General features: G+C 42.6%; 1 protein-coding gene across 2 annotated transcripts; it reads right to left on the bottom strand.

Moving 5' to 3' along the window:
* Positions 1-315: 315 nt before the first annotated feature.
* Positions 316-21,364, bottom strand: LOC117825848 (centrosomal protein of 164 kDa-like). Of its 2 annotated transcripts, XM_034701804.1 has the most exons (27): positions 21,178-21,364; positions 19,906-19,989; positions 19,269-19,380; positions 18,488-18,719; positions 17,438-17,602; positions 17,236-17,352; positions 17,041-17,121; positions 16,616-16,720; positions 11,357-11,410; positions 11,041-11,177; positions 10,139-10,681; positions 9,353-9,484; positions 8,792-8,987; positions 8,159-8,233; positions 7,884-8,006; positions 7,479-7,622; positions 6,187-6,270; positions 6,041-6,109; positions 5,680-5,939; positions 5,329-5,514; positions 4,972-5,152; positions 4,769-4,876; positions 3,221-3,323; positions 2,612-2,983; positions 2,457-2,529; positions 2,223-2,342; positions 316-1,484 (listed from the first exon to the last, which is right to left on the bottom strand). In XM_034701804.1, exons 2-27 carry the CDS (start codon positions 19,982-19,984, stop codon positions 1,388-1,390), a joined length of 3,948 nt encoding a protein of 1,315 aa, XP_034557695.1. In that variant the 5' UTR covers positions 19,985-19,989; positions 21,178-21,364; the 3' UTR covers positions 316-1,387. The 2 variants fall into 2 exon arrangements, with proteins under 2 accessions (XP_034557695.1, XP_034557696.1); XM_034701805.1 differs by lacking the exons at positions 16,616-16,720; positions 17,041-17,121; positions 17,236-17,352; ... (3 more) ...; positions 19,906-19,989; positions 21,178-21,364 and adding an exon at positions 12,584-12,946.
* Positions 21,365-21,953: the final 589 nt, after the last annotated feature.

The raw sequence follows: 21,953 nt of genomic DNA, 5'->3' as shown, positions 1-21,953 counted from the left end.
GAGGATGTGAGGATATGTCTGTACATGCATGCACCTGAAGTCACAACTGCGCCTGTAACATGATCAGTACACAAGAAAAGCATGAATATATATAAAATAATGTTTATTAAAATACTTTCTATAAAAATACAGAATATACACTAATATTTATGCACAAAGGACGTTATAAGAAAGTATTTTCTTCTTCTCTGGGCCTGCACAGACACTACGTTTACAACACTCACCTCACTTCTACAACTCTGCAAACATCAGGACATTTAAATCAACATTGATTCTAACACTGACCTCAGTTTCTGAAAACAAACATCACACAAGTCACTCACAAAACCACTGGCTTTAATACAAATGTAACCTGCCATGAACTAAAGCTTGACCTCTGTGCAGCCATAAAGCACTCTTTAGTGTTACATCCTGCCTACAGCAGCATGCAGGGTCCACAGCTGAGATATTTCAAGTAAAAGGAACAGATTAGTTACAGAAGATATGTCTTTAAAAACTTCTCTCTGATTGTCTTTACTTATTAAACCTTAAAGGAAGCCACATCTTCCCATCTGGCATCAAAGTAAACAGTTTGGCCTAATTCTGGTACAGCCTGTGATCTGTAAACATGATGTTCAAGTGCTTTAAAAAGTCTCCTGTAGGCCATTAAAAAGTCTTCAGCCCAAAGTGCCATACCTTCGTTCAGTCGTCTCTTCCTCCAGTCATAGTAGGAAGGTGGACTTTTAATCTCCTTCTCCTCTTCCCCTCCACTCTTGTGAAAATGTGTACAGCCTAACCCAGGGGGAGTGAGCTCCAGTCCAATCAGACTTCTCGTCCCAGCTCTGCCTTCCATGTCCTCTGTCTTACTACACTTTCCCTGTCTTCCCCTACTCTCTTCTTTAGTGAAAATGGGGGAGGAAGGAGAGGTAGGGCATACAGCCTAACCAGACAGGGGTGAGCTCCAAAACAAGCCTATAACCCTGGATCTGCCTTCCCTGTCCTCTTTCTAACATCATCACCTCTGTTTTTCTCTTTTCTTACCCTTCTTTCTTCCCATATGAAAATGGGGGGAGGTAGAGCACACATCCTCACTCCTCACTCCTCACTCTGTCTTTCTCTTGTCATGTTTGGGTTGTGGGGACAGCAGGGGCAACATGACTTGTCAGTATGGCATACATATTGGCATCAAGGCGTAATGGGAGGGTTTCTTCGCTGAGCACCAGTACCTGTTGTTTCTATCATATTAACTTGGTTTTAAAAAGCACTGAATGAAAGAGGTCTCAGGACTCTCACACAGCCCTGCGTGTAAACATCACAACGCTGACCTGTCACCATGTCACAGCCATTACTGCTCTAAAGTCCTCAGGGACGGTCTCATGGCAGCAGGGCTGAGGCGTGTGTGATGTCCTCAGTAATGATAGACTCGGATCTGGTTGTTGTCGTCCAGGCCCAGCTGGAGCAGGCCACTCTTGGTGGAGGGAGGCTGGTAGCGAGTAAACAGAGGTCTGGAAGGCTGAGTTAAGGACAACAAGAGAAACGGGCTGTTTCAGGGCTCTGTGGTGTGAAGTTTCACAAAGTGTTGAATACTTGAGGTTGATTTGCCAATAAGGACATTCCACAGTCTATTTCTGTGTACTGGACCATCACTGCCTCTTAAGGAAAGTCTGATAAACTAAGTAATCACTGAAGTGAACACAGCATGAGATACAACAGTTTCTAAAGACGGATTTACAAAAACGAAAGTGTCAACACTTTCGGGATAAATATATCTGAGGAAGAATGGACAAAAATGTGGGAATACCATTGAAAGTGTAGTAGTTTGCAAATATGGAGGAGATAGGAAAAGCCTGATAAGATATTCTATAACACCTTCACAGAAATCCCACTACGATGGAAATCCGCCCACATGCTGGAGGAACTATGGCAGCCAAAATGCAAACCACTACCATGTTATGTGGGACTGCCCTGTTATTGATGACTACTGGAGAGAAGTATACAGTGCCCAATAATATATTTTTGAAGATGTAATGCCTCTTATCAAGATGTTGCATTTTGGGATTATACCTCAGGATTGGTCGAAAAGAGACAAATATTTAATGAACATTCTGCTGGTTGCGGCTAAAAAGGCGTTAACCAGGAAGTGGTTCTCACAGGAGAGCCCAAACCAAAGGCTTACAGTGTGTTGCTCATTTAAACTCAACTCAAGTTTTACAGTTAGTGCAGTTAGATCTACAGAAGGATACATGCTGGTGTCTTTCTTGCGCATCTCCAGCCACTTCTTGTTGCCATCAATCAGCCCCTGCAGCCTCTGGCCATCTACCTCCGCTGACTTCTGCCCCGACCGCAGGCTGCGACCAAGTTCACTAGGATACAAAGAAATATACACAGTTCAAGGATTTGTGTTAGTGCATATATGAAAGTGAAGATATTCGTGTGATCTGAACTGATTAAATAGTTTGAGGTGTATCGCAGATTACCTGGCAGGAGTGTATGATGAGTAAGCAGAGGTTGGTCTCATGGTGCTGGAGGAGATGGGGTTCATGGCTGCCCCTGTAGAACAGAACAGTTCAGGATTAATAACAGTACCAATGTGTCATTATTGAGGCTTCAAACGACTCCTCTGTTTCCGTACCGGGGAATATCTGGCTCCATCGGCTGTTCATGAGATCCTCTGAAGCCCTCAGCCCACTGCTGATGGGAGCACTGAACAGAGGGGCGGCTGGAGGAGTGCCTTGGGAAGCCCAGGCCCAGGGCGGCTCGGAGAGCGGAGCTAAAGAGCTGGGACCCAAAGTGTGCATGTGGGGCATGGCAGGGACAGAGGTGGAGGTGGGTGCTGGAATGGAGTGAGGTTGTGAAAAAGGTGGAGGGTAGGATATGAAAGATGTGGTTCTCTGCCTTTGGGTAAGTGAACCCACCGCACTAAGGACCGTGTTAAGCTGATCTGAGATCTGGTGCAGGGACTCCGCTAACTCCTGGACCTTATCTCGGTCTGCAAGGTGACGTCCTTTTGGGAGAGAGAGAGAGAGAGAGAGAGAGAGAGAGAGAGAGAGAGAGAGAGAGAGAGAGAGAGAGAGAGAGAGAGAGAGAGAGAGAGAGAGAGAGAGAGAGAGAGAGAGAGAGAGAGGAGGGGAGGGAGTGAAAGGAGAAGTAAAACAAAACCTCAGTATGAGTGGGAAAATAGAATTTCAATGGAAGATAAGAAATAAAGCAACAAAAGAAGTGAACATGTGAAATGTGTCACCTGTGCCATCTGCTGGGTCAACAGTGCTGCTGAGGTCAGATTCAGTCACATCAAACGTCACCTTTCTCTCTCCTGCCAGCCGAGACAGATCCTCAAACAGAGGCTGAAAAGAGAAAGCAAAAAGAAAGACTGCAGTCAAGAAAAGCTATGAACACCCAACACACAAGGTAACACAATGTTACATCTAACACTGTTTACCGGCAGCGCCTGTGACCTCAATTTCAGAGTGCGACTCACAGGCACGCCACTGCTGCTAGGTTATGAAAGTTTCCATGCAGCACCTCTGCTTCCCTAAGTAGAGAGTGTTTCGTCTGTTTTAAAAGGATCTGTCTGATTCATACTTACTTTAATTTAATGGCATTTTAAGAAAACATAGAAACAACCGAGTGAAACCTGAACCTGAGAGCTGTACATTAAATAAAGGAATGTGGTTAGTTGTCCTTTTATATGCTCCTCTGTTATGTTTATAAAACTGTTTTTGAAAAATTGGAAAGCTTAAAGGTACAGTGCAGAACAGACTTGGTAAAAAGGGAATTTAAAATTCCTAAGTATGTTCACCTCAATATATATTTACACTACCAGTCAAAAGTTTGGACACACCTTCTCCTTCTATAGTTTTTATCTATTTTAATTATTGTCAACATTGTAGATTAATACTGAAGACATCAAGACGATGAAATAATCTGGTTTTGCCATAATCTGGATTACAACAGTAGTCAAATAGGACTATCCATTGTGTACTAACCCTACCTCTGAACAACACAACTGATGGTCTCAAACACATTAAGAAGGCAAGTCATTCTACAAATGAACTCTTGACAAGGCTCATGTTCATTAGAAACCATTCCAGGAGACCACTTCAGGAAGCAGACTGAGAGAATACCAAGAGAGAGCAAAGCTGTCATGAAGGAAAAAGGGGGCTACTTTACAGAATCTAAAATATAAAACATATTCTGCTTTGTTGAACACTTTTTTGTTCATTAAATAATTCCATATATGTTATTTCATAGTTTTGATGTCTTCAGTATTAATCTACAGTGTTTACAATAATTAAAATAAATAAAAACCCTTGAATGAGAAGGTGTTTCCAAACTTTTGACTGGTAGTGTGTATTTCTATATTTTTGTGAAATTAGATTAAGCCTTTTATCTACATAGGAGCTGCAGTCTTGCAACAGCATGTTCCTACAGTAGCACAGAATGGACAAAACAGTATGGTTTTTGTATTCAGTGAGTGGCTGCTGAAAATGCTTTGATTGGAGGATGACGAAGAAGAGGAGTTGTTGTAACTTGACAAATGGAGGATCATACATAACGAGCATCACACATGGTTTTTGTCCTCCAAGACCACCGTTGCATCTGGATTTTCACTAACAGGAGGGATGAGCGAGGGTGCGTTTGAATCTAGAATCAACCGCTACATATGGTTGTAAATCCCCATTTCCACACTGGACCTTCCACCACCACCTTTAATTTGACCAGCTGTTTTACTGAAATATCCCTTTAACTTAGCGTAGTGTGAGTGTTAGTGTAGGATGTTTCTCCTCACCTCTTCAGCTAGAGAGCTCTCGAGCTGCTGGAGATGCTCCTCCTTCCTCCGCAGCAGAGTGTTTCCTATCTGAACCGTCCGCTGCAGCTCCACCACTTTTCTGGCCTCCTGACAGAAAACAAAAAGTAGAGAAATACAATCTCAACACTTCAGCAATCACACAAATAACAATCCTGCAAAAAGTGCTTTATATTCCTCCACACCTGCTGGAGGTTTCTTATCATTTCCTCCGTCACTCCTCCGTCCTGGTTGGGGTCCTCAGAGGAGCTGGTCTGAGCTGCCTGCAGAGCTGCCTGTCTCTCCATGAGTCGGTTGCTCTCTTTCTCAAGGAAGCGTTTAGTTTTTTGGATGGATGCTCCATGCGAGGAGATGTAGCGTCTGAACCTGGACACATTGAGGTTAATTCATTAATTCTGCACCTAGAAAAAACTTTTACTATGTAGGCCTAAAACAGACATATTTTTCACCTGCACCCAGTTCATATCAAATTGTTAAACATGGTGCTCTCCTGACATTTTAGAACAACTCTATCTATTTTCTTCCTTACTGCCTCTACTTACTCGTCAATGCTGCTGTGGCTGTCAGGAATAGGGGAGAGCGGGGGGTCGTCCAAGTCTTCTGCATGTAGTGATGAGTCGTTTCTGTCATCAGAGGGCGCTGTGGCCCCTGTTTTCTCTGTCTTCTTGCTGTTATGTGCAGGCTCTGGTCTGGTTGAGGCACTTAATCCTTCGCCGTGTTCCATTTCACTGATTAGAAAAAGTACAGTCACAAGATAAGACTGCAGTCTGCTGAAAAAGCACAAACCTTGCCGAGTAACACAAATCACAGCATTCTTCTTACTCAAGGGATTTCACTGTCTGGAACTTGAATAAAACCCCTGATGTGACGGCATCCTGCGTCCGGAACAATACCTGATTCTGCGATTGAGTCGGTCACATCTCTCCTGTAGCAGCGTCACTCTGCTCTCCAGTCGCTCCTTATCCTCCTGGGCTTTCCTTCTCTCCTCCCTGGCTTTGTCCCTCTCCTCCCTCAGCCTCTCCTCCTCCGCCTTGGCCTCACTTCTCTCCTCCCTTGCTCTCTGCATGAGTTCTCTGGCTTGATTTTTCTCCTCTCTCATCCTCTTCAGCTGCTCGTTCAGCAGGTCTCTCTCCTGGATCAGCCGGGGTAAAGCCTGGAGACACACGCACACGAATGTGGAAATATAGAGTTTATAGTCAGACCACTGGGTGAATATGATCCCTGCTCTGGAGAGGACAAAGTCAGCTTTCCCACCTCTAGTTGTTGGTCCAGTTCATCTTCTTCCTCACCAAGCTTCCTCCTCCTCCTCTTCAGTTCTGCAGCCTGATAACAGAGAGATCATTAGACCATTCTTCTGAAGCCTTTGTATCAGTGATTCATTGTACATATAGTAGGATTACCTTTGTCTGCAGCATGGCCTCCTGGCTCTTCAGCTCCTTGGCTCTAATCTCCATCTGATCAGCCAGGTCCCTCAGGTCTGACTCCTAACAGAGGAGAAGAGATGAACTGTTGTTTAATATTTCTTAGTATTTATCATTTATCATCGAGTGAAACTGTCGGTTTCACCCACAAAGAAACAGAGACATCACTTCGAGAGGTCGACTGTATAAAACAGTGACATAGTGTCTGTGACATCAACGATTGGATTTTGAAGAGGTGGGCCTTTAGCCTCCTGGCAAACAGCTAAAATGCACCAACCTGTCGGTCACATCAGCCAGGCCTCGAGTTATACTTCAACATGGAGCATTCTATTCTTTATAATCAAAATGAATGAGTTATACAAACATTTAACACCATGTATAGTGTCTATACAAGCAGAAATTAGGTATCAAAACCAAAAACTGTTCTTTGCACCAGGCTGTAAACATGTTCCATTCCAACACGGGCTCCTCGGGCCGGTCTCTATGGACACTTGAGGAACTGCAGTTTTTTGCACTTCTGCATTGGGATCATTTTCTACTTGAGTACAGAGGAGAACCTGAGTCAACGATTAAAGACTTTGACAGGTAATGAGCCTCATACATGAACATCTCCCTAAGATTTGTTACTACATTTGTTCTTGGGAAGGTTTCCAAGAGAAGTCAGAGGCAGATGAATAAACTTGTTCTCAATAACGAACAATAAAACTGATTCTGATCTGATTCTGATATTTTTTTTGAATTCATACCCGAGTGAAAACATTCAGAATTTAAAATTTTGCAGTATAAACTAAATTTTGCATGATTGAAATAAAAGCTGATCACATTTAAATTGTGTATATCTAAATGTCTTTAATCAATAGGGTTCTGGTTAGGGAGATTTAGGACGCATAGAGGCAGAGGAGGCATAGAGCTACGAGGGAGGAGAGCTGGTATAAGAAGACGGAGGTTTATGGAGAGGAGATAGAAGCCGTGTCTCTCCTCTCTCATCATGGGCAACGTGAGATCTCTGGCTTTTAAGATGGATGAGCTAACAGGACTAGCCAGGAGTCAGAAGGAGTTTCAGGAATGTAGCAAGGTGTGCTTCGCGGAAACGTGGCTGCATCAGGATATTCTCGACCACAACGTCTCCATTGACGGCTTCCGGACTGTCCGGGCAGACCAGGATAGCACAGAGAGGGCTGTGAGCCTCCAACCATATTATCTGCACAGGGAGATCTCAAGTTCTTGTTCACAACTGCATCATGGGAAAATGAATGTCTGTCTGGTGTCACCTTGCGGGAGTGTGTCAGCTGTTTCTTCTGTATCTGTGAGTCGAGCTGTAAGCGCAGCTTCTCCAGCTGGACAGCATGTGAAGCCTGGAGATGCTCTCTGTCCTCCTGCAGAGCGGACAGTAAGCGCTCCCTCTGTGCAGTCTCCTTAGGGAGCACACACGCACGCACGCACGCACGCACACACACACACACACACACACACACACACACACACACACACACACACACACACACACACACACACACACACACACACACACACACACACACACACACACACACACACACACACACACACACACACACACACACACACACGATTATTTATATGAGCTTTAAAGATACATTCATGAGAACAGCAGTTCTTGACACAGGATCACATCTCCATCATGTGAGCTCTCTCACTTCATCTAGGTGTTTCTCCCTGATGTTGTTCATTTCTCTCCTGTGGGCCTCCCTCAGCTGCTCCAGCTTCCTCTCGTGAACACGCTGCTCTTCATCCCGCACTTCCTGAAGAACATCAGCCAGCTGGACAGAGAACAAGTTAGGTCAGAACAAAGTTATGATTTGCCTTTTTCATTTGTGGACCCTAACCCCCATGCAGACTGCAAAACACATGTTGATGATGAGGATGATGATGATGAGGATGATGATGTAAGTCTGTGTGGGTGTCCACCAACCTCTCGGTGGTACTCTGCCAGTTGCCTTTCAGGTCGTGCACTCATGAGCTCCCTCCTACTCTCTGTGAGTTTAACCTTTATACAAAGAAAAAGTGCAAACAGAGAAAGGCACAGGAAACAGAGATCATGAGTCTGTGTACGTCCGTTCAAAAACCTCACAAATGAAAATAAATTGCAAACTTATATGCTCAAGGCATACTTGATTTGATTTGTAGTTAAGATATGTTGATACAAATCTTGAAACCATAAACTTTTTAAATAATACAGGAAACAAACAGAAACCAGAGCAGAGGTCTCAAAGGGGACATCATGAGAAACATACGACCTTACAAGAAGTGTCCTCACACTAACCTTTCCATGACAACTGGTACTGATGCAAACATTGCAAACCTACTCACAAATAATGGGAGAAAATAAGCCTTTCACTCCAGGTGTATTAAAACTAAATGACACCCTTGAGTTGTGTTTGATGATGTCAAGCTATTTACTGTCTTTACTGTTCCTTGTTTTTGTGTTTGTCTTAAGCTTCTTAAAATGAAACATAATGGGCAGAAATATAAGAACATTATTTAGACTGCTTTAATTAAATTAATTCCGAAATGAGCAACAGGCAGACCAGTATCCTCCAGTCACCTCCTGCTTCAGAGAGCTCAGTTTCTCCTCCCTCTCTTCTTGGAGTCTCTTCTTCTCTGCCTGTAGTTCCTCCTCTGACTCTGCTTTCAGACGATCCAAGTCCTTCCTCTTCTTGGCCTCCAATCTGTCACGCTCTGATACTTGCTCCTCTTCGAGACTGATTCGTAACTCCTTCAGCCTGACTTCATTCTCCTCCCTGAGCACAGAACAAACACATCAGCGTTGGTGTTGAGATTGTAGCTCGGTGCCTGCAGGTGGATTAAATGCTATTCCACAAAGCAGGAAAGTTACTGCATGACTTTAGATCTGGAAGATGCAAAGTGTAAGATGAGTTTCTCATAATAAGACACTCATCAGGCCGCTGTGTTTAATAACTCTTTGTTACTTCAATTTCTGATCAGCAGATTCAGCCTCACTGCTCCTTTAATGTCATGTAATCAGTCACAAGTGGCCTCTCAAGACACATGTAGACCTCCCTGAAATTTAACAGGGGACCAGATCACTCTGGCACCTGGTCATGTTCATGTCAGGTGTAAACATAACCAGGGATTTTTAACTGACCTGAGTTTTTGTTGCTGTCTCTCCCTCTCTGCCTGGACAGACTCTCGGAGTTCCTCCAGTATCCTATCAGACTCCTTGTTCAGCCTGGCCTCCTCCTCTCTTCTCTCAGACAGGAGACGCTGCTGCAGAGCCCTGTTGAGATGCACATGTATGTGTTTAAAATCAAGCAAGTTTGTTTCAGTACAATTCAGATAAATCCCCAGTTCCATAAGGGTTGGTACGTTGTGTAATGTAATGTGTTTAATTAAAGATAGTGCAAATAAAACAAATCAGATGTTGGACGCCAGCAACACATTTCAAAACAGTCTGTACAGGGGTATGTTTACCGATGTGTTGCATCACCTCTTCTTTTGCAAACACTATTAACATTCGTGAACAAGGGACACCAGTTTCTGGAGTTTTGAAAGTGAAATGTTGCCCTTTTCTTGTCTGATCTAGGATTTCCCTTGCTTAAAAGTTCAGGGTCTCCTTTGTTGTATTTTTTGTTTCATGATGCGCAAAATGTGGAGGATGTAGCATCCTTGATTTCCAAAAAGAAGTCAAATTTTGTGTCAAACCACAGGACAGTTTTCCAATTTGCCTTGGTTCATCTTTAATATGCTACTTCCTCACCTGGTCTCTCACAGAGTGATGAACCTCATGTTACTAACCTATTGTTAATGAACCACATCAGTTTGGAGATCTTCCTACTGGTGTTTATTTCAGCATTACGTAACTTTTTCAGTGTTGTGAAGTCCCTGTCCAAACTGTTTTGAAGTCCAAACAAATTGAACTCTCCATTCTTACCTCAATCCTTCCTCGCTCTCTTCTTTCAGCCTCCTCTCCTCATCCTCCTTCTCTTCCCTCAGCCTTTCCTTCAGGAGACGCATTATTTTCTCCTTCTCCTTCAACATTTGTTCCCTGTCTTCCTCCGCCTCTTGATCCGCCTTCCTCCTATCCCTCTCCTCCTCCTCCTTCTTCTCTCTCAGACTCCTCTCCCACTCTGTCCTTTTCCTCTCCTCCTCTTCCCCTTCCTCCTTCTCTTTCCTTCCTCTGTCATCCCGTGTTCTCCAGCCAAGCTCCTCTTCCTCCTGCGGGCTGTCTTGGCTCTGTAAGGGGGATTCGGTGTCTTCTCGTTGGGTGTTTGAGGTGCGGACCAGCCGACCTCTTGAGGTTTCAGGTCTTTTTAGGCTCAGAGGTGTGCTGAGGTCTTCGTCTTTCAGATGCAGCTCGACGTTTTGTCCTGAGTGGGATGAGCTTGAGAGGGAGAGTGAAGGGCTGGACTGGTGGAGCACGAGGCGGTCAACTTTCGGAGCTGAGGGAGCCTCTTTGCCAGCAATGTGCAGATGCCTGAAGATGGAACAAGATGTTAAAGCCAAACACAACTTTCAGTGTTTTTTCATAAATGTTTACATATGTATCTTGGCCCTTCTTTTCACACAGCGGTCGATGCTTTCACAATAAAAGAGACAAGCGGGAATCTCTAGGTTGAAACATGATGAAAATAACCATCAGTTTCTGAGAATGATAGATCGACAACAAGTATCAGTACAAGCTTGAGTTACATCTATTTCTCTGAACCCAGAGCTGTCCTCATTTTAGGGTTAACAAACTCAGGGTCTGTACCTCACCTGCTTTCTAAACCCATCCTCAGGCCTCAACAGACATGATTTAAAAAGTACCACACTGGTACAATAAAAAGAACAAACCTCTTGGCAGCCTCTGGTTTCTTTGCTTTTGGCCTCTCCTCATTCTTATCTTCTTCTTCTGCTAATTCTTCTTTGTCCTCTTTCTCCAGTGGACTGACGGTGCCGGACAGATCATCCATGTCCATTTTCTCTGACAGCTGATGGAAACATGGCAAAACAGGAGAATGAATGAATGAATGAATGAATGAATGAATGAATGAATGAATGAATGAATGAATGAATGAATGAATGAATGAATGAATGAATGAGCCAGCAAATTAATGAGCCAACTAATGAATGACAGAAGGGTTAGAGTCTGACTGTAAGACTGGAGTACCTTGACATCCATGGAGGATGAAGCCTCCTCGATGTTCTTCCTCGCCTCAGACTCCTGCAGTGACACACACACACAGTAACACACTCATTGACGGGGTTAAAGTTCATGCATGCACATGTGCACACCAAAAGTAAAAAAATCCTACAAGCAACAATTAACATCGAAGCGTGCTGCCTTTTTCACAGAGTCACAGAAACACACGGCATGAGGCAAAAGCAGAGGGTGTAGAGCTGGGCAATATTGATATCTCAGTGCTCTTCCTTTACCCATATCCTGAAAGTATATTTAATGAAGAGTAATAAAGCTAAGGTTGGTAGTCACGGAAAACTAGCATGAATTTGGGTGTGGCATTTTTTATCGCCCTTTTGTTATATTTATATTGAGAAAACTTATATCACGCTAATTATTGTTATCCAATTATCGCCCAGCCCTAAGAGGGTACATGCAAAGTTTAACGACAGCAGCATGATGGGGTGCTAATTGCAAACTTGTAATCTTAAGCAGACTTTAATGGAAGCAAACAGAATCTGAAAAAGAGCAATTTGACAGCTGGAGATGGGAGTTTTGAGTCTGGTCGAAACAGCTTAAAATAAGCAGGGCCCTATGAGTTCTGTGACACAGAAAAAAAAAACTCTTTGGCGTTGGCATGCTGCTTCAATCTTTTTCTTAAAGTAACGGTATTCAGAGGATGGGGCTGTGTGCAACGTTCACAACGTTAAAGTTGCTTCAGTAATTAAGATGTCAGATTTAGTCAAACTGAAATGCTGAAACTGGAAAAAAACACTTACATAAGGGGTCACGCATATCATAAATATTTTAAAATAGTTCAATAAAAATTCATTCATCTTCATTATTTCTGAATACTTCATATTGGATAGTTGAAAAATATGTAATCACAAAGATTTTGGACACTGATGACAAAATGCGCTACAATTAAAGATAAAAAATGGACCTGATATTAGGAAAAGATCAAATTTCATAGGGCCCCACATGAGACTACAAACAGCCCGCACTGTCAATGATCAGAACGGATCAGGACTTTTCAATCCAGTCCTCAGGGGCTCCAATGAATAGTTCAAATAAAAGACTCCAGCCTGGAGAAAGCAGCCCCTAAGGAAGTGGATTCAGGGAGCTACATGCAGACACCAGGCGGGACCAGGGTCAGGTTGGGGTCGGGTAGTGAATGCAAGGTGTGGGCACACACACATAGGCAACACCAAACCGTACCTCCGCTGGAAGGGAGCATTTATCGCTCACATTCTTCATCATGCCAGCGAGAGCTTTTCTTTTTTGTTTCAGAGTTTTCGGTCGGATTTGAGCCTTTCCAGTCTCAAAAACCTCGATGACTCCCTCCTCACTCTCCGATACTTTTGAAGGCTTCAAGGCGTCTGATTCCTCCTCTACTTCTGATCCCTGCCCGTCTGTTTCTGCCCCTTTGCTTGGCACAGATCTCTCTATCACCTCCTCGTCGCTCTCTGTTAGCTTTCTCTGGCTGAGGGAGCATCTTTCCAAAGCTTCCTCGCTCTCATTCTCCTCAGCCTCCTTTCCTTTCTCTTGCCTCATTTCACTTTCCATTGCCTCCTCTCCCTCACTCTCATTCAGCCCTTCTTCATCATCTATGCTTTCCTCACTCTCATCTCCCTTTTTGCCACTTTTGTCCACCTCCTCCTCCCCCTCCTCCCCCTCCTCCCCATCCTCCTCCTCCTCACTCCTCTTGTTTTGATCACTTTTGGATCCCTCCTCCACAGCCTCATCAGTCCCTTTATCAAACATGCAGTTTTCTTCCTCTTGTTTCCCCTCCTCTTCTTTGGTATCATCATGTGTGCTCTTAATGCAGCTGTCTACCTCCTCAACACTGTTCTTTTCTTCTTTTTCATCACTCTGCTGCTTTGTACTGTGTTTAACTTCCTCTGACACTTCACCATCTCCTTCATCTTCCTCCTTTGTTTCACTTTTATGAAATTCCTCCTCTACCACTTCACTCTCCTCCCCCTTCTCTTGTTTAACACTCACAACTGACTCTTTACTTCCCTCCTGCTCTTCCTCTATCTCATCCTCCTCTTCTTTGCTTTTTCCCTCATCTACATCCTCACCCTGCTCCTCTTTTTTCTCCTCTCCTGCCTCTTCTTCCTCCCCTCCTCCTTCATCCTCTCCTCTCTCACTGTGAACGTCCTCATCTTCCAACTGTCCTCCCTCCTGCTCCTCCCCTTCCTCCCCCTCATCTATCTCTTTTGCTACCTCCTGTTCAGCAGATTGTTCAGGAACAGGGCTGACGGGGCCCGGCCTCTCCTCACTGACGTGGTTTCTGCTGCCCGCCAGTGAGGACAGGCGAAAGTTGCGGCCCCTCAAAGAGTCCTTGGGTGAAGGGGAATAGCAAGAAGAGTCCATCCATCCCACACAGGGGCACAAAGGAAGGCGTGCAGAGACACAGGGGAGATAAAAAGAATGGAGGAGGGCAGGTGAGGGAAGAAGGCTGACAAAAAAATTGAGACCCCTTCACTGCAAGATGATGGTGATCTTCACAGAACTGCATGCAAAACCAACACATCATGCATTTTCTAAGGACCAAATGAGCCATGTTAGACAACCAACACTTATACCACGAATATGTCACACAACTGAACACTTAAAACAAGCATTAATGCAGAGAAGTACACAAGTTTTCACTCTAACACTCAAACACAAACACTCACACAACAGTAGGTTTGTTTGAGATATATGAACAATAATAATTCAATGTCTTCCCTTTGATAAAGCCTTAAGGCTGATTTATGCTTCTGCGTTAATGTGTAATAGGACATGACTGAATCTTTACACATTAGTTCCTCTACATCAAACATCAAATGCTTTGTAAACGTTCATCAGAAGAGAATTTAACAACCGGGAAAGATTCATGAATCAGATCTTCAGAAAAAAAAACTCTGGGGAGGAAATCATCATATTCAGAAGGAAATAACAGAGCAGGTTGTTTTTCCTGGCAGTGATTCATGGTTCTGGTTTTCAAACAGCAAAGCAGTAACAGCGACAGTAGGTAGAGAGCAGCACAAAGAGGAAGACGCAGTAACAGCCGTGCCCGTAGGACAGATCCCAGCAGCACAGCAGCTACATGAACACAACCCAGGCCACCGCGAGGCGAGAGGTTTAAAGGTCAAAGAGGTCACATGAGAAGAGAAAAGGAACAACAGATGGTTTAGAAACACAACAACAACAACAAAGGTCCACTGTGCAGTAGACTTAGGATGATTTTAGAAATATCTTAACAGTAAGTCCAAACTTGACATATAGACATAACTTCTACATTATTAAGAGCCCCACTCTGCTGTATTAGAACATTGCATGAGATGTTTTATCTCTGAGTCATTCCTTGACAAACCTCTTCAAAATATTTTTTTACAAAGATCTTAATTTTGTGAGTTCACTTCAAAAACTAAACGACTACAACGATTAAAGAGGTGGTGTTATGCTTTAAAAAAATAAATGTTACAAAAAAATATAAAGTTCAAGTGTTGGATGTCGATGGTAAATATAGGCAAAGTTTCAGACAGTGAGGTAAACGTGTGTAAGAGTAATCCCAGGGGGAAACTGCGGGCTGCTCTAAACTGCTTGTTCAGAAAGCCACGCGAGAATTTCCCGAGAGGATGACGAGAGTTTCTCAAATGGTGACATCACAGATTGGTTGACCTTATTAAAAGAGTTAACAAACATAACACTTAGCAAACAGAAACATCCCGCCCTGCTCTTTGTTTTTGGGCCTTTTCCAAACTTACCCTGTCAGATTTGGGTCCAAAACATTCGGTCATATCAAGATTTCAAAAAGAGAAACAACGGTTAACACATATGACAACAACTTTGTTGCATGGCAACAGTGGAGGAAGCTTCCACAGTGCTTGTTTCCCAAACCAGACCAAAACAAAGAAAAAAAATTAAATTAAATTAAATTAAATTAAATTGTGTTGTTAGTCACAGATTAATCATCAGCTCAGACAGAGACTTTAACTACCACTACCAAACAGATTTCCTCTCACCCCTCATCCCCCCTCCCCTCTCTGCTCTCGTAGCCCGCGCAATCGTATTACACAACACCAATGTTCGTACATGTCCTGCTTCTCAGCAAGCATCCTTTGGTATCTTCGCAGTTTCCTTCCTTGTGTATGCGGCCATGGCCAAAGGAGGAATTGGATGTTTGTGAAGAGGCTGTCAGCTGTTGCTACAAACTTTGTTTGGGATCTTTTCGTGCTTGCTCTTTGAGGAAGTAGTGCCATACTCACAACCAATCAGAACAACGTAGTGGTTGCCACTCTCAACCAATCAGGACGGAAGGTCGGAGAGTGGCTTTGATTGGTCTGTGGTAAAGGGAGCGGTGGGAGTTTTCGCAATAATCTCAAATTACTTAATTTACTGATGAATGTTGATGTCTATGGGTATGATGACTTTTTCTCCAAACACAGCTGAAAAAAAGTTTTTTTCCCCATTGCTACCAACAGCAACTTTAAATCAAATAGATTGAAATGCTCACCAATCAGTGATGTCAGAATTTGAGTAAATCTGGTGCCCCTGTAATTCTTGTATAACTTTTTGTCTCACCCTGAGATTACTCCATCACAACTCACAACTTGAAACTTTGTCCACATTTAGTAAAACATTTAGATATCAATCCAAACCATCTTAGCTTAATGTTTACATGTAAAATAAGACAAAAGCATAATACCCCCTCTTTAAGTGAAGCTAGTTAGCTCCTTTATGGCCCAAAGCACAGAGCAGGACTCTGATTGGAGGGTGAATAAAGACAGCAGAGGAGCAAAGTCTAAGCCGGCAGTAATGGATGAACAAAAAAACAGTCTAAACTGATCGAATCTTCAATGTTAACTCAAGTAAGGATGGCTGTAAGCTACTACAGCAATCTGCTTATCAAACACAACCCAAAATTTCTGGTTGAATAAAACCAAACTATGTAAAACTAGCAAAGCAGGAGATGACTGTTGGTTCTTTTTTTGATAATCAGACAAACTTTAATACAAAATTAAAATTGATCTCAAGCTCTAAGTTGGTCTGTTACAAATCTCTTGTTCAAAAACTCCAGAACAACAAAACTTTACCTTTTATAAATATATCACACCCTTAAAGCTGTACAGCACACATGCGTTACATGCTAGCACATGGCAGTGAGCAAGAATGATGGGAACAAAGCTAGGAGCTCCTAGAAATGTGGTGTGTGTACGCTGTTGTGCGTGTGTTTTTGTGTTTGTGTATATATTTTACCTGTTGGGACGGGGGTTCTGGGCTGTGGTCTCCAGACAAGGCCAAGTCCTGCAGCTCTGGTTCTGTCCTTTCCTCCAATGGAGCTCCACCACTGGCTTCACTGTCCTGGAGCAAACACACACACGCAGCCAAAACAAAGTTAACTTTTCACTGGAACTGAAAGTTGAAAAACAGTAGAAAATACTGTTTATGGTCTTGTGAGCACTGCCTCCCCCTCTAATCAAGTGAATCAGATTCTATCAGATTAAAGGCAGAAATGTGAAATGCACTTAAAGGCCATCAATGTTTTTATAAAAGGACATCTAGCTGATGTTAAATGCATCCTTATTAGGTTTGCAGAAGCTTCTTCTCTCACGTTGAGCTCCATTTTAAGAAGATTTGATATGAATACAGCTTGAAATTATTAAGGAAAATATTCGCTCTACCTCATACTGTAGGCCTCCTCCAAGGGCATCCAGGTCCAGATGAAGGTTTTTCAGTAACCGGTCTGAACCACGAGGACTTGGCTAAAAAAATGTGACAATGTTTTTTTCATAAGGGACACATAGAACGCATTTACTGTCTACAGATAGATTGAACAACTTCATTCACTAGCAAGTCATTGTTTTTAAGTTGTGTACCTCTGTTTCTGAGATTTTGTCATCGTCTTCATCATCCTCAAAGCCAGGCAGACTCAGAGACACCCTCTCCTCATGCCTGCTGCCCAAAACACTGGATGCTCCAGCGCTCCGTGGAGCCTGAAAGAAACAGAAATTGAATACTGTACACTGAAAGGGTTTAGTAGATCAGAATTGGATCATGTGCTGCTTCATATGGCACTACCCCTAGAGTTGTCTTCAGGGGCTCCAGTCCCCCAGAGCTGCTGAGGGACCGCCGGAGAGCAGGGGCAGAACCAGAAAGTGGGCCTCCACCAGGGGCATCCAGACCTCTAAGAGGAGCCAGACTGCCGAGCGGGGAGGAGAGAGGGCCTAAGGCTGAACTCAGAGTCTGAAAAGAAAGAGGCAAAATTAACTTTTCTGAACCCGTTGACGGTATTTGACATTTACTGAGCAGAGCTTTGTGATTCCATAGTCTCTCTATGTATTTCATGGTATGACCTTTCTTTGTGTTTAGTTTTAATTTACTTCTGTACTTGTCATTGTTTTGGTGAGGGAGCTACGCTCATTTCAAAGATCTTTGAACATGTAATTTACGATCCCAATTGTTGCTTCTATTTTTTCGGTTCATGTTGGTAACTCTGTCAAAGCTCCAGTCAGATTTCTACATTTTCTAATGTATCAGCTTATATGTGCTCAATGAGCAATTGGCCATTCCCCTAAAAAATGTAGTAAGACTTGTTCATACTCATAGGTCACGCTGAATGTCGTATCTCAGCGAGCCTTTTTATCCACTTATCTAATTAGCTAAGAGAATGTACATAATCATTTTCTCCTTAATGTGAACATTTTAAAGCTCCGGTGAAGAACTTTCTGTTTGTGTCAATTTTGGCGCCCCCTCTGGACAAAGTGATACCTCTTATATCTTTGCCAACCTTGACCGGTACATGTGGAAAAATAAAAAAAACTCATCCTGCTTCTTTTAAAATATCAATCACATCAGATTTTTTTGCTGGTAGGGGTTTACTCTGGTGTGTTGTAAACTGCCGAACCTGTCACCTACCCCCTATGTACCCCGTTCCTGCTTTCACTGCTCTACTTTTCCAAGTATGCTACATTTCTTTCTTGCTTCCATCTTTTTTGCAGATTTCAGATTATACCAAGTCAGGTCAAAGTATTTTCAGCTCTGGGATGAACATTATTTAAGGGTTTATAAAAAAAAATCATGTTGTTTGTTTAATTATATACAAATATAATGTCAATTAGCAACACTCACGCCAGGGGTTTTGAGCAACTCCTTCTTCTTTTTCTCTTTCTTCTCCTTCTTTTCTTTCTTTTTTTTCTTCTCCTTGTCCTTTTTCGCCCCAGTTCCTCCTGTAGTGGCGTTGAGCTGCTCGCGCTCACGCTCCTGTGTCACCAGGCGCCGGTAATGCTCATCGCAGGGGTGATCCCAGGTTGACTGACCCGAGGAGAAGTTAAAATAGTAGATGTCCCCCGTCACATCCTGGCTGTGGAGGAGGAGGGGAGGGGAGACGGGTAAGTTTGGATATTTAGCATCAGAGTGCAGTTGGAAAATGTTTTATTATTCAATATCTAAGACGAATTACAAGGATAAAGGTTCCTTTTCTTTAAGATGCTGATTATAACTCTACCAATCCCAAAGAACAGATCAGAGCTATACTGTCTTCATTTAACATATGCCTTTAATATTGCTGTTAGAAAGGTGTTTTATAATGTATGACACTATATTTAGACAACTTCAAAGCAACTGACATCTCGGGGATGGTGCTAAGAAGTTGTCATGAACTTCTGCCTGCAGGAGAACAGACTTTAAATGAAAGAACAGAAAATCTCCCACAGGAGAAGTGTCCAACAAAGCTTCCATTTGTGCTGCATGTATCTTTTGATCCTGACTAAGAATCATACAGACTGTTCAAAACAACTTCCAGTGCTACACACCCCTTTACAAGCCCCAGTTCACCCTTTTTTCAAGGCTGTATTCTGTGGGTAGTGATTATGACGGGGCGTCATCCCAAAGCCTCCCTCCCCTGACTTACCAAGGTTTCCACTCAGGTGGCAGAGGGGCAACAATGCCTTCCCTGGCTAGCCACAGCAGCTCTGGCTCATTGTCGGGATCAATACCAATCTCTCTTGCGTACTCTTGGATTTCTGATGACAGAGAGGGAAAGAGGGATAGAAAAAAATGTAATAATGGGGGCATTCTATCAAATATCAATGACCTCTACTCTCTCATGTAGAACAAATATTTTTCTGCACTTAAATCTTTCAGAGCAAGTATTATAAAGAGGTTTGGTATACCCACATTTAGGAGAAAGGGGCACTATTGCCATATTGGACTCTTACAATTATATGACTATTAGAAATCTAATAATCAAGGTTGGGAGGTAGTCAAATATCACATTCTGTCATTAAAACCACATGAAGACTGCATGTTAAGCTATACAGCTGCTGTCAGAAAGGGTTCTCTATCATCTGTCATCATTCATTAACATACTAGTGTTGCTGAATTTAGATAAATACTTACTTCTAACTTACTTCTAACCCTTTTTTAATGTGGGTAAGTTCAACCTTTGGCTAGAATGTTTTATGATTTGAGATTTGAGATAACTTAGGAAGATTAATCTCTTCATTTTCTTCCATCACGCCACAGTTATAACTTTGACTATTGTGTACCTTGTTCAGAGGGCATATAGTTCTCATCATAGTCCTCCTCGAGGATGAGCTGGTCTCCTATGACGGCAGCTGCAGTCATGATTACTGCAGATGGAGAGAATACACAACAGCTGAAGAAAGGGAAATGTATGTAATAACAGACAACCAAAACATGGTTTCCAACACTCTCTGCTGTCCTAGCTCTTCATTATGCAGCAAAAAAAATGGTACTCCTGTTTTCAGAGAGATAAACCGAGCAGAACGAAGATCTAAAACACAACAAAATTAAACTCATCATGACGCACTCAAAAGATCTGTACACTGGAGAAACCAAACAAAGACCCAAAGTAGAATGAATTGTTATTTGACCCTAAACCGTGATTATAACTTATCTGAATATCTGTACAGTGTCAGAGATACAAAACAAAGACGTATCCTGACCAAATACAGGCTGAGTGACCACCAGCTGGCTATAGAGACAGGGAGACACAGCAGACATGGCTGCCCAGAGAGGAGCGTCTATGTGCTCACTGCTCTACAGGGGACATAGAGACAGAGATGCACTTCCTCCTCTACTGTAGCAAGTTCTCATTACTCAGAGAATCCCACTACAGGGAAATTACTAAAATGGTAACACAATTCCCAACATTAACCCCAGAAGAGAAACTGTCAGTTCTCCTGGGGGAAGGGTCAGCAGCTCCTCTGGCTGCTAAATATGTGTCTGCCTGTCACAGCCTGAGGGACGCACCATCCCATAATATTTGAGTAATATTTAAGTGAGGGTCTTATGAGCTCACCGCATCAAGTGAGGACATTGAGATATGCTGTATGGGTGACACCATTGTTCATTAATGCATATAAAATATGTAACGGATATGTGTGTATGAATCTTATGTGCTTTGGCAACAACATGTCTTTGTTCATGCCAATAAAGCAAATTGAATTGAATTGAATTGAAATGAATTGATAACTGAGCATTACCCTTCTCAATATTTTTCTGCAAATAAGACTTCTTCAACTAACTGAGTGCTGCATTGTTGTACAGACAAAAGCAGGGGCTAATTATAAAGCACAACCGTAAGCATGTGAGCAATCGTTCACCAGTAAAGCCACATTAAAGTGTTGATTAACCAAAAATATCATGTCATTTTTAAAGACAGTGAAGTATGAGCTCATCTTATCATGCTAGCATCTAAGCTAACTTCAAATTAGCTAGCTAGCTAGGCGCCATCTAGCCACTTAACATTAGCACAGCCAGAGAAGTAGTTACAGAATCGCTCATTCGTGTTTTACCGTCAACACTTTTGATCCGTTTCTGATCAGAAGTCAACCACAGTGGTGATGGCTACAAGATGCCAGACTGTATACGTAAACATTGGTCGTGTAGGTGATGGAAAGTCGAAAGTTAAAGTATAACTGACAACATCTCCAAGGACGCTTCCTCCGTTTCCTGTTGACGATGAAACGTGGCCCTGATTGGCTGAAACTCATGTGGCGTTCAGGTACCATGGGAAAGTATCATTCTATGGCCGTTCTAGTCCTCTTCCTGTAATTAGTGTACAAATGATTTTATTCCTTTTTATTTAAACTTACCTGCACACAATCATCAAATCGTTTACCATGGTGAATCAAAACTTGAAATTACAGTTTTCTTAGTACCAGTGACTTTTTTAACAAGGTGATAAAAAGTATGTAAAAAGGCCGGGCATTTTTTGGTCATTGTGTAATGATGTGGCCGAATTTAAAACTGAATAGTTATTGTTAGCCTTTCTAATTGTTTATTCCTTTATGCCAAACGCTCGTCCGCAGGGTTTCTGTAGCGGCTCAAGCACATTATTTATCTATGATATCTTCAAGTGATTGTAGCAGATAACTCACTTAACACCCTTTGATTCAGCCTGACTTTACAGGAAACTCATTACTACAATTGTTTTTGATTGATTAATGTTATCTTGCCAATACTAACGCATTATATAGAGAGATAAATCACACTATGGTGGAAAATCTTAAGTTGGCCTTAGTTTGGTGCTTCTTGTAATTTTTGTCCTCATTAATTTCAAAATGACTAG

The sequence above is a fragment of the Notolabrus celidotus genome, chromosome 14 (genome assembly GCF_009762535.1).
Source record: "Notolabrus celidotus isolate fNotCel1 chromosome 14, fNotCel1.pri, whole genome shotgun sequence".
NCBI lineage: Eukaryota > Metazoa > Chordata > Actinopteri > Labriformes > Labridae > Notolabrus > Notolabrus celidotus.
Note: the sequence above shows the minus strand (reverse complement) of the source record. Positions and strands in the feature narration are given on the sequence as shown.